General features: G+C 42.6%; 1 protein-coding gene across 2 annotated transcripts in view; it reads right to left on the reverse strand.

The window, feature by feature from the left end:
* Positions 1-9,217, reverse strand: part of KCNG4 (potassium voltage-gated channel modifier subfamily G member 4) — a 44,745-nt gene extending 35,528 nt beyond the window's left edge. Inside the window, exons 1-2 of one of the 2 annotated variants that reach the window (XM_063437273.1) lie at positions 9,143-9,217; positions 4,604-5,387 (exon numbers count right to left, since the gene is read on the reverse strand). In XM_063437273.1, coding sequence (XP_063293343.1) covers positions 4,604-5,353 — 750 coding nt within the window. In that variant the 5' untranslated portion in view covers positions 5,354-5,387; positions 9,143-9,217. Of the gene's footprint in view, positions 1-4,603; positions 5,388-5,828; positions 5,880-9,142 lie in introns of those variants that run through there. The other variant, XM_063437272.1, reaches the window with a different exon arrangement.
* Positions 9,218-13,297: the final 4,080 nt, after the last annotated feature.

Below are 13,297 nucleotides of genomic sequence, written 5' to 3' on the forward strand. Positions count from 1 at the left end.
TGATCCTGCCACTTTAACCCCGACGTGATCCTGCCATTTTAACCCCGCCGTGATCATGACCTTTTAACCCCGCCATGATCATGACCTTTTAACCCCGCCGTGATCATGACCTTTTAACCCCGCCATGATCATGACCTTTTAACCCCGCCGTGATCATGACCTTTTAACCCCGCCGTGATCATGACCTTTTAACCCCGACGTGATCCTGTCCTTTTAACCCCGCCGTGATCCTGTCCTTCTAACCCCGCCGTGATCCTGTCCTTCTAACCCCGCCGTGATCCTGTCCTTCTAACCCCGCCGTGATCCTGTCCTTTTAATCCCGCCGTGATCATTTAATTTTTACCCAAACGTGATCCTGTCATTTAATTGGAGGAGTGCAGGGACTGCCACACACGTTAGGTGCACTGTGTAGGTTAGGTTACAGTTAGTTATACTGTCTGGGTTTATATTAATAAAGGGACACTCCAGGCTCCCACACACGTTAGATGCACTGTGTAGGTTAGGTTACAGTTAGTTATACTGGGTGGGTTTATATTAATAAAGGGACACTCCAGGCTCCCACACACGTTAGATGCACTGTGTAGGTTAGGTTACAGTTAGTTATACTGGGTGGGTTTATATTATTAAAGGGACACCCCAGGCTCCCACACACGTTAGGTCCACTGTGTAAGTTAGGTTACAGTTAGTTATACTGGGTGGGTTTATATTATTAAAGGGACACTCCAGGCTCCCACACACGTTAGATGCACTGTGTAGGTTAGGTTACAGTTAGTTATACTGGGTGGGTTTATATTATTAAAGGGACACTCCAGGCTCCCACGCACATTAGGTGCACTGTGTAGGTTAGGTTACAGTTAGTTATACTAAGTGGGTTTATATTATTAAAGGGTTACTCCAGGCTCCCACACACGTTAGATGCACTGTGTAGGTTAGGTTACAGTTAGTTATACTGGGTGGGTTTATATTATTAAAGGGACACTCCAGGCTCCCACACACGTTAGGTGCACTGTGTAGGTTAGGTTACAGTTAGTTATACTGGGTGGGTTTATATTATTAAAGGGACACCCCAGGCTCCCACACACGTTAGAGGCACTGTGTAGGTTAGGTTACAGTTAGTTATACTGGGTGGGTTTATATTATTAAAGGGACACTCCAGGCTCCCACACACGTTAGGTGCACTGTGTAGGTTAGGTTACAGTTAGTTATACTGGGTGGATTTATATTATTAAAGGGACACTCCAGCCTCCCACACACGTTAGATGCACTGTGTAGGTTAGGTTACAGTTAGTTATACTGGGTGGGTTTATATTATTAAAGGGACACTCCAGGCTCCCACACACGTTAGATGCACTGTGTAGGTTAGGTTACAGTTAGCTATACTGGGTGGGTTTATATTATTAAAGGGACACTCCAGGCTCCCACACATGTTAGGTGCACTGTGTAGGTTAGGTTACAGTTAGTTATACTGGGTGGGTTTATATTATTAAAGGGACACTCCAGGCTCCCACACACGTTAGGTGCACTGTGTAGGTTAGGTTACAGTTAGTTATACTGGGTGGGTTTATATTATTAAAGGGACACTCCATGCTCACGTTAGATGCACGGTGTTATTTTTTTATTTTAATTTAAATCCACCCAGCCTCTTTTGGGGGTGCTGGAGTGAAGTCTTTCCTTGGGGTCCAGTGGGGCTGTTTTGCGCGATCTGTTGTTGTTGGCTGGGCTGGCTGCTGCTGGGCTGGCTCCTGTGCTGCTGGGTGGGTGGACAGGCGGCAAATGGAGGTGGTGAGGGAGCTGTAATCATCCTGCTCAAATCTCTTGTGCACCGTTTAGTGATGCTGGGAGCCGGAGTGACATCATATTCCGTCTTTGGCATTACTCCTGGGCGGGAGCTGAACAGGAAGAGCTCAGAGGGCAATGATCCCTCGCTGCCCGCCTCGGTGCGGCCCTAAGCTGGCTGTCCATCTCTTGGGCCCCCATGAATCAAGGCTAACAAGGCATCTGCCTGGGTGCTTAGGGGGCGACTCCCTCCCCTCCCCCCCACTAAAAGTGCCACCCCAGTCAAATGCCTTGTTAGCCTCACTGTAAATACAGCACTGCTAAGAGGAGGACATTGATCCTTGTTCTCTGACAACAGCAAGGCTGGAGGGCATTAAAAACCCAACTATCTTTTACACTAACGGATTTTGACAGTGAGAACACTGCAAATCACTCCAAATGTTGGCTTAAGCAACATGCCAAGCACCATAAGCACTACAGCGCACCCTAATGTTTTTGGTGGTAGAAGCCCCCTCCCTGGCTAAGTAGTCAAACAGTTTGCGAATGTTACCTGGTCTGTCGGTCACTGGACACAATCTTCAGGAGAGCCAGAATCTCATCCATGGAGCACCACTCCAGATTGTCAGGTGGCTTGCAAACAGTTTGACCACTTTTCCAGAGAGGTGCCAAGACACTCCTGGCACTCGTTGTAGTGTTTATGGTGCTTGGAGTGTTCTATTAAAGAAATAACTTTACAATAAAATAAATATATGTTTATGATGTAGATTAAGTACCATAGTTTAATGTATAGAATGCTATCTGATCTATGGGTCCATGATAACACTGGCTAGACGTTTATACAGAGCAGTATTAGATCTATCAAGCGACATTATACAACAAATACCTCTTCATTGAGAACTGCTTAATCCGTAGCCATCCCACACCCATGGTAGGAATTTGTATTGTTTGCTCTGTGAAGGAGTGCAATATACCCCTTATTCACTATCAGAGAGCGCGGATGTGCAGGTGGGGCAGGCTCTGTTCCAGGGTCATTGTTAATTCACAAAGTACAAATTATGGAGGAGCACTCCTAAGATCTTCTCGTTAATGAACTTCTCTGCTCTCTAGTTAGTTACTCTGTCTTCATCTGTTTTCCCTCTAGCGAGTCTCAGATCTCATTTATATTTTATTTATTACCTGCTTTCCTATGCGCTCATTATTGTAAGGGCACACCAGGACTGAGTACACTGGAAATGCCAAATGCGTGACCTCTGACCTTCCTCATAGGACCTCTAATTTAATTCAGAAGCTCGGGATAAACATTGCCACATTGCAAGGGTTAATCCCACCATATCCCATAGCCCATCGTTTCCAAACTACACTTATTGACGTATAAATGATTATATCAGTTCTACTTAGCAGAATAATAATTGTAAATATCACAAGAGATCCGCTTCCCCCTTCACTGTTAAGATAATCATTTAGAGTCTGTGCTAAAGAGCTTACAATCAGCTGTTTATCTATAAATTGGAGGAGGTAAAGAGACAGAACAATTTTTTCAGTAACAATCTTTTAACACTCCTTGACATTCAAAGACCAGAAATGAACATGTCTATATGAAGTTAATGTGATCTGTATAATGTTTCACTAACTAGTGACTATCATTCAGATTGTCTAAATGCTCTGTTTATCACTTCTGTGACTCCCCCCACCCCCCACCCCATAGCGCTTTACTGTATAATCTGCGTTTTGTATTTGTTATACACAATTAGTAGAAACCCTTCTATGCATATTAGTGGCTTGAAATAGGTCCCACGTGTCTTTTCATAGAATGTACAGAGCATTTTTGAGATTCTATGATTTATTTCCAAAACAATACATTTTGCTGAATTAAAAAGTACAAAAAAGTATGTAACTTGGCTGTACTCACACGTTTGTCTGTTTTAGGCTGAATTTTTAAATTTCACTACAAATTCACTGTTTAGAAAGTAACCAATTCATTTTTCTGTGCTGCACAGGATGCATGCAGTGGATATGGTGTACACCCTGAAATACATATCATGATATCATTCTTTCATATGTACATAGTTTCCTGGTATGTATGGGGGTATGATAAAAATGTTTGCAGATACAATGGAGAGATTGGAACCTGTAGTATCAATTAAATTAGGGGAAGTATAATAAGAGATCGGAAGGAGAGCGAAGTGGTCTTGTAAGATGATACTCTAATTTCATTCCATCATAAATGACGTCTCCACTCTACTATTCCAATAAGAGATCAGACTGGCACGAGGGAAATCAAAAAATAAATATTTTAAGAACACAAGTGGCACTTGATTGACAGATAATGTTAATTACAAGTATATTAAAACCATCTCAAAACTATGTTAAGACAAAAGGCTGCGTGGAAGGAGCTGAGTAGATTGGGTTTACAGAGTGTTAGATTGATTGAATTGCCTTCCTGTGTAGATGGTATTAAACAGAAGACTGAAAACCTATTTTGCAGAGGGATACGTTCAGGCTGAATTAAAACTAAGATATAAATTAGGTATTGGATGTTTTAAATGGTTAGAAAAGGAACATGGTATTTAGCCAAATTGATTCTCTTTGAAGTATTCAAAGTTTTTCCAATTATGTTTAACAAACGAAAAGGTAAATTTGACATAATAGCCATATATCTCCCTCAGTGACCATTTTGTAAACCCTTTAATTTATTATGTAACTGATATAGGCAAGGGACAGCTTGAACATTGACAAATAGCTGTTGAGAACTATGTTTCTCGTGATGCCCAACCAGTAAACTACAACAGCTATGGTACCATTATGTAAGTATCACCATCAGACTTACCCTGTCTTCTTCTGCCCGGAGGTCCGGCATGGTGCTAACACATAGGTTTATAGCAGTAGTAGCTACAAATAAAATAGAGAGACAGGCAAATACTTTTCCCGGAATCCCTGACTGTGGGTTCTCCACCATATCCCTCAGTTTGCTCATACAATGGCCAACCTTGGTATTGTCCTCTAGGACACATATTGTCTCCCTGTTTCTCTGAGTTTCCTCTTCTTTTCGTATCTCTGCCAGTTCTTCCAATTTTTGGATGAGCCTTCTCAAGCAGCATCTCTCTAAATTGGACTCCTCGATGCCCCAGTACGTCAACTCATCCTGGAAAGACAAGGCACACATCTCTCTCAGGAGCCTGAGTTTTCCAGCGGCCAGGAAGCTGACAATCATGCCAAAAGCACACGGATTCCTGTCGAAAAAGAACTCATTGGTGTCTTCATCAAAGTCATCGCAGATCTGGATGATCTCCTCATAGCTATTGCAAAACCTTAACTTTCCAAGTCTGGTCATGGGAAATTCATCCAAAGTACTCCAAGGCATAAGGTATTTAATTCCTCCAACATTAATAATCACCTCTCGTTTCAGGTCAACCGTGCAGAGCTCGTTCGGGTCATAAATCCTCTGAGCCCGTTTGTACCTAACTCCCTTTAGTGTCTGTGATTGGACAGTTATTGGGAAGAGCTGGGTAAGGGTACTGCTGGAGGTGTAGCTCAGGTTGCTGTAGTCTTGTTCGCTACCTCCGGAGATTATAGGCATTGCTGGTTAAAATCTGTCACTTCAGAGCAGCAAACTGTCAATTAAGGATTTTACAGAGCAAGTGAGAAATGGATGAAACGATACAAAGGCATACACATACTGCATTCAGAGATACATTCTCACATTTTACGCTTTGGCTGAAATAATTTTCACTCAAATATTCACCGGTACATGAAGAAAAGAGAAATGATTTTCCTAAATAATAAAATCCCTTTCTTCGGACACATTTTGTCTCAGCGTATTTAATTTGTTAATAAGAAATGGGTTAGATACATCTTTTTTATATCCAGACAGATTCGGCAAGTCATCTGCTATAAGGGGGTTATGTGCTTAAAATTCTGTTGAACCAGTCTGTGTGTTCTGCAGCTGTAAGATGCTGTAAGGATGGTGTTGTGTATAAGTTGGGTAGGTGTATGAAAGCTAGCTGTTTGTGACTGTCCACATGATGTCAGTGTCAGGTGGGAAGTTTACTTACCATGACCATGGGACGAGATGCAGCATTAATCCTTCTATCCCATCTCATTCTCCGTATCCAGTCACAGCTCCAAGCAAATCCCACACCTCACATCTCTCTGTAATCTCCTCCTCCTCGACACTCTCTGATCGCTCACACTCTACAAACAGTCCGGCACCTTCACTGCGCTCCTGCTTGTGTGTGAGCAGAGAGAAACACGTTTCATGTGTTTGTGTTTGTTTATTTATATATATTGTGTGTATATAATGTCAGTCTCTTTCTCTGTCACTTTCTGTCAGTCTCTTTCCCGGTCTCACTTCCTGTCAGTCTCTTTCTCTCCCACTTTCTGTCAGTTTCTCTCTCTCTCTCTCTCCCACTTTCTGTCAGTCTCTTTCTCTCTCTCACACTCTCTCTCTCTCTCTCCCACTTTCTGTCAGTCTCTTTCTCTCTCTCTCCCACTTTCTGTCAGTCCCTTTCCCTCTCCCACTTTCTGTCAGTCTCTTTCCCTCTCCCACTTTCTGTCAGTCCCTTTCCCTCTCCCACTTTCTGTCAGTCTCTTTCCCTCTCCCACTTTCTGTCTCTCTCTCTCTCTCTCTCTCTCTCTCTCTCTCTCTCCTACTTTCTGTCAGTCCCTCTCCCACTTTCTGTCAGTCTCTTTCTCTCTCTCTCCCACTTTCTGTCAGTCCCTCTCCCACTTTCTGTCAGTCTCTTTCTCTCTCTCTCCCACTTTGTCAGTCTCTTTCTCTCTCTCTCCCACTTTCTGTCAGTCTCTTTCTCTCTCTCTCCCACTTTCTGTCAGTCTCTTTCTCTCTCACTTTCTGTCAGTCTATTCCTGTTTTGTCTTTCTTTGTTTCCACTTCACGGTATGTCAGGTCAGGTTCTCTCTGTGTCTGTCTTCCTCTCATTCTGTCTCTTGACATGATGTTTGTGTCTCTCTCTCCCTCTCTTCGGTCTCTGTGTCTGTCTCTCTGTCTGTGTGTATTTGTTGAGGTACCTTTTTTTGGTTTGTATGTATTTAATATAATTTAACCATAACCTTTGCCAAAATCCCATCCACTGTTTAGAAATGCCCACAGCTGGAATAGTAAAATGCCATGTGAAGCCTCCCAGGTAGTATAGTCAGATATATAAAGGGTGACATCCTGTGACTGGCAATGGTCCCACAGACTTGCTTTAGCAGAGATCAATCTTTAATCACAGCATCGAGTCCCAAGAGATAGCTTAGCTCATCCGATGAGTTCACCTGTGACTGTGGATCCTATGTCACTCTGCCCTCCCTATCAGCTCAGTATCTGTAGATACATAATATCACTATAACCAGTATGCCACCCGCCTCTCTGCCCTCCCTATCAGCTCTGTATCTGTAGATACATAATATCACTATAACCAGTATGCCACCCGCCTCTCTGCCCTCCCTATCAGCTCTGTATCTGTAGATACATAATATCACTATAACCAGTATGCCACCTGCCTCTCTGCCCTCCCTATCAGCTCAGTATCTGTAGATACATAATATCACTATAACCAGTATGCCACCCGCCTCTCTGCCCTCCCTATCAGCTCTGTATCTGTAGATACATAATATCACTATAACCAGTATGCCACCCGCCTCTCTGCCCTCCCTATCAGCTCTGTATGTGTAGATACATAATATCACTATAACCAGTATGCCACCCGCCTCTCTGCCCTCCCTATCAGCTCAGTATCTGTAGATACATAATATCACTATAACCAGTATGCCACCCGCCTCTCTGCCCTCCCTATTAGCTCAGTATCTGTAGATACATAATATCACTATAACCAGTATGCCACCCGCCTCTCTGCCCTCCCTATCAGCTCAGTATCTGTAGATACATAATATCACTATAACCAGTATGCCACCCGCCTCTCTGCCCTCCCTATTAGCTCAGTATCTGTAGATACATAATATCACTATAACCAGTATGCCACCCGCCTCTCTGCCCTCCCTATCAGCTCAGTATCTGTAGATACATAATATCACTATAACCAGTATGCCACCCGCCTCTCTGCCCTCCCTATCAGCTCTGTATCTGTAGATACATAATATCACTATAACCAGTATGCCACCCGCCTCTCTGCCCTCCCTATCAGCTCTGTATCTGTAGATACATAATATCACTATAACCAGTATGCCACCTGCCTCTCTGCCCTCCCTATCAGCTCAGTATCTGTAGATACATAATATCACTATAACCAGTATGCCACCCGCCTCTCTGCCCTCCCTATCAGCTCTGTATCTGTAGATACATAATATCACTATAACCAGTATGCCACCCGCCTCTCTGCCCTCCCTATCAGCTCTGTATGTGTAGATACATAATATCACTATAACCAGTATGCCACCCGCCTCTCTGCCCTCCCTATCAGCTCAGTATCTGTAGATACATAATATCACTATAACCAGTATGCCACCCGCCTCTCTGCCCTCCCTATTAGCTCAGTATCTGTAGATACATAATATCACTATAACCAGTATGCCACCCGCCTCTCTGCCCTCCCTATCAGCTCAGTATCTGTAGATACATAATATCACTATAACCAGTATGCCACCCGCCTCTCTGCCCTCCCTATTAGCTCAGTATCTGTAGATACATAATATCACTATAACCAGTATGCCACCCGCCTCTCTGCCCTCCCTATCAGCTCAGTATCTGTAGATACATAATATCACTATAACCAGCATGCCACCCGCCTCTCTGCCCTCCCTATCAGCTCAGTATCTGTAGATACATAATATCACTATAACCAGTATGCCACCCGCCTCTCTGCCCTCCCTATCAGCTCAGTATCTGTAGATACATAATATCACTATAACCAGCATGCCACCCGCCTCTCTGCCCTCCCTATCAGCTCAGTATCTGTAGATACATAATATAACTATAACCAGTATGCCACCCGCCTCTCTGCCCTCCCTATCAGCTCAGTATCTGTAGATACATAATATCACTATAACCAGTATGCCACCCGCCTCTCTGCCCTCCCTATCAGCTCAGTATCTGTAGATACATAATATCACTATAACCAGTATGCCACCCGCCTCTCTGCCCTCCCTATCAGCTCAGTATCTGTAGATACATAATATCACTATAACCAGTATGCCACCTGCCTCTCTGTGTCTCTTCACTCTGGTCCTTGTTTCCTCCTTTTTTCTATCTGTAGTTTTACACAGTGACATCCCCACCTGTTACAGCAGCCACTCCTCAGAGCCCTGGAACACTTGCCATGTGGTATCATCTGTAGCCCCATATATACAGGTATATATTCACCATAAACGTCTCCTCTCCCTGTGCCATGACTTAGAAGGAATCACTCACCAAGAGACATCATTTATGTGAATGAACGTGGAGCTGTAAGGTGGTCTCCCGAGGCTGCTCAGTGATGAAATCATGGTTCTCTGTGCTGCTCACCTCTTCCTCAGGATGTTCAGGACTGGCAGTAAAGTTCAGTTTTTATATTTACGATGCTCTATCCACCTGCTTTGCTACAGCTAACATATAGCACTGCTGTCCGCAAACAGCTGCTGCATTGCAAATCGTGTGCTGTATTCAGACTTTCATAAATAAAGCCACGGTCGCAGGATTACTTTCCCCAGGTCATCAACACAGGCACAAATTACAGCTCGGATTAGTGAAAACACACAAAAGCTCTGCCATAGTTCATCCCTAGGTTTTCCGAACGAGCAGCTGGCATCCTCCTCTGTTTAGGGGAATTATGCACACCACCAATCTCTGGGGCTTATTTACTAAACAGGGAAATGCACACTCTGAGGTCCAAATAGTTGAACTGAAAAATTAGGCATGATGGGGGATAGTTACAGTGACTGGTTTAGCCTAAAATTTGCCATTGTCTCTCTTCATTTTTTCCCCCAAAATTTAAAGTTTACGAATAAACACCACTTTTTTTCTTACTGGGTGGGAAGGGGACAGAAAGCATCTTCACTTAGTGAGAAGATTTTTTATTTCTTCTTGGATAGTGAAGATTAAGCATTTGTTAGAGGGAAATTATGCATATAAAAGTTAATTGAGGCTTAATTACTTATATATGATGAGTAGTCTTTATCATCGCTTCTTGGATTGATATGTTCATTTATACTAATGTGTTGTGTACGTTATAAATATAATAATGACAGGGCTTGGAAAGAACATCGTATCAATAAACCAATATCGAACACATCACTACCATAACAACTGCAGCTTGTTATTATGGAGCAGTTTTTAGGCTTTTGGTTCAATCCATCTGGGTTCTGTTTGGCACCACCGTAAGGGTTAACCCATTTTAGCAAAGAACAGAGTACGCTCACACTTAAGAAATATTTCATACGGATGATGAAGAAGTGAAATTCGTCTTGATGACATCCTCAGCAGTTTGTTCAGAAGTCAGGGGAATTTCACCATTAAGTGGAATATTATTTGAGAGAAGTCAGTTCACTTTTATTTTCAAGCTTTTTGGCAACAAAAAAAAATGGATATTCTCATGCACCCTAAGGTCATCACCATGCAACAAGAGGCCTGAAAACTGCCAAATTGTAGTACCTGCCAAATTGACAAGGGATCCTGTCGGATTTAACATACAGAAAGGTAAATAGCGTAAACGTAATAGAAGATCAGGATATCAGAAATAAGGGAATAGAACTAGCCAGATCAGGAGTACAGAGGTCAGGAAGGTCAAACAAACCAGCTGAAATCACATAACCAGAGAATATATAACGCACTATGCAAGGAACCAAGAGGAAACCACTACAAGGCAAAGACCATGGGGCTGGAAATGTAATTTAAATATTATGGTGGACTCAGATTTTGGAGTCACCTCTGCAACCTCAAAAAGCAGGAACAGGGTCGCAGTGACGACGTGGCACTCCTGGAACCGGTAATGACACTAGGCATCATATTAGCAGAAGTAGAGGGGTGCTGTGACGGTGCAGCGTTCCTCTCCCTGCCAGAAGCTCGTTAACCTCACACACCTGCGAGACTGATGGCAAATGACAAAAACCTGTTTTAGAATGGTAGTGAATCCTCGGAAGAGATCCTTATAGAATTTCAGCCGACAAACACTTCCTGTGGTTGTTTTACTTCCCGACATCTACCGTACTTTATCACCAATCCTAGTTCTTCTGCTCAGTCGCAGCTCAGTGATGGCTTACTGTTAACCATTCCAGCTGTTACAGGTTGCTCTGCCTACAATTCTCCGTAAATCGAGTGTAAGGAAGAAATGATCAAAGCAGGTTAGAAAGTGGTTGGTGCTCTGGGGATTAAACTTCTTTGCTAACTGTAAAAACTGCGCGGTGTTTTCTCCATTGAATAAATCTTTTATTTATATATATCTTCTTTGGTCAAAGGCCCGCCAGGTTAATATACATCTATATTAACCAAAAAGTATTAATACGCAATCTGACGTTCTTTATAAAAAATATGCATTATTCTACTTCAAAAGCAATCAATAATATCCTTACCAGATGGTATATCTTAAAGACGTTACAGAGTGTGAGAGATCTTAGGTAGTCGTGTTTGTATCAGCACGTCAGGGACACACCTGGAGAGGAGAGCAAATCGTTGGAGGAAGAGAGAGCGTGGCCCTTTGTCCTCAGTTCTTTATAGGCAAAATTACGTCATAACTTTTAATTTAGACTCTCGCCATATAAGGACCCTACCCCCAATATCCCTATACATCACATTCCAGAGTCCTCATGGTACAGAATAGCAAACACCATCTGTTCTTTTTAACCCATTAGACAGACACACCTTAATGTGTATTTGAATAGGAACATGTAGAATATGTAATATTCTGCACTTACGATGCTCTCTTTTGGCTCAATGGCATTATGGATAGTGTGGTCCTCTACAGTTGGAGAGCCCCAGCCTAAACATTCCTGCATTAAACATTGTAAAGGTGCTTTCCTTGCTCTTTCTCCTCATTGGTTCACTGATTTTAATCGCCTTGAGGAACATCTTTGCTGATGAGTGGGGGCACAGCTTTGGACATTTCGTTCAGATATTCCCAGACAATTCCTTTCTCAGTCTGGTTCGTAATAGCGGTCTGGTGTTCCCAATATCTGATCTGCAGTAACCAGAGCAAGCCAAGTGACTTTCCATTTATTACCCCGATGTCCAGCTACTAGTCCTGGCATTAATTTGGTGTGTTTCAGTTATGTTTTTTGTTATCAACAATACAAAATATTGAGCACATATAACATTTATAAAACCTATAAATTTAAAGAGCACTCTTATATTGGTTTGCGGTGGTTCTACAAAATTTTTTTTCTCTCCCAGACACCTGTAGCCCCCCTGCAGACATACTGGTGTTGTGGAAACTATTTGTTCATTATAAGTAAGACCTAACCAGCAATCATAAGCTGCGAGTGTTGGACAAACAAGTTCCCAGCTTCCCCAATCTCTCAGCCATGTATTGCCACGCAAGGCTTGACAGAGTCACACCTATTTATCACGAGGAAGTGCAGTTTCCATGTTATGAGAGGATGATAGGAAAAGTCCCAAATTATGTGAAAGGGTCATATTGAAGTATGATGTTATGGACATCATATCAAAATGGAGAAGCTGAGTCTCATGGGAAATGTAGTTGAGAAACATCTAGCACGCCATATTTATTCATCAGTGCAATAGTGGTAAGACAATGGGCATGGCAGTCCTCATCATGACCTAGCTAGGGACTCTGAGGCCAGCTGTGATATGCGTAGTGGACCAGCTTTTATTAGTTCCCCCACTAAAACAGAATTGGGAAGCTGCCTGAATCTGAAGCATTAATTGGCCGCATGCTGGATTCCCCAAGGACTACGGAATATTTGGAGTTATGGTCACTTGATGTTTGGGAAGGGTGTATTACCTACTTCACGCAGTACGTTCGTGGCTCAGACACTTTCTTTTTAAACGTGAAGCTTTATAAACCAATAACTGCATAGACATTAACACATTGTGATTCTCTAATAGCTGTACGGGCTGTAAAAAAACAAAAAAACTGCTCGTTAGGAGAAACGCTGACTGCAGCAATTTAACATGTATGACTGCTTTAATGGACAGAGCTCTGCGAATGGAGACTGCATTTTAAGACTCATTTTGCTTTATTAACAGAAGCGCTGATCCCAAAATGATCTTCGCTAATGAGAACAAATCATTGATTTATATATAGAAGGCTTGGCCTGTAATTGTGGGAGGCACAAACTTGCCCTATATAACGTACTTCAATCCAGCTACCTCTCAGCGACGAACCCGGAAGTGCCCCTCCCACCGCACCCTCAATTTATCATTTCTCCTAGGTGGGCCCTCTTTTACAGGCCTAACCTCACGTCAGTTTCGGCACACCTCAACTGACTTGCTATTACTAATACTGCTTCTTTTATTATCATAGCCTAACGTCCTCGTAATGTGCCGTACACAAATATATATATATATATATATATATATATATATATATATATATATATATATATATATATAAATAAAAGGTCATTTTAAATA

This window comes from Pelobates fuscus, chromosome 12 (genome assembly GCF_036172605.1).
Source record: "Pelobates fuscus isolate aPelFus1 chromosome 12, aPelFus1.pri, whole genome shotgun sequence".
Lineage (NCBI taxonomy): Eukaryota > Metazoa > Chordata > Amphibia > Anura > Pelobatidae > Pelobates > Pelobates fuscus.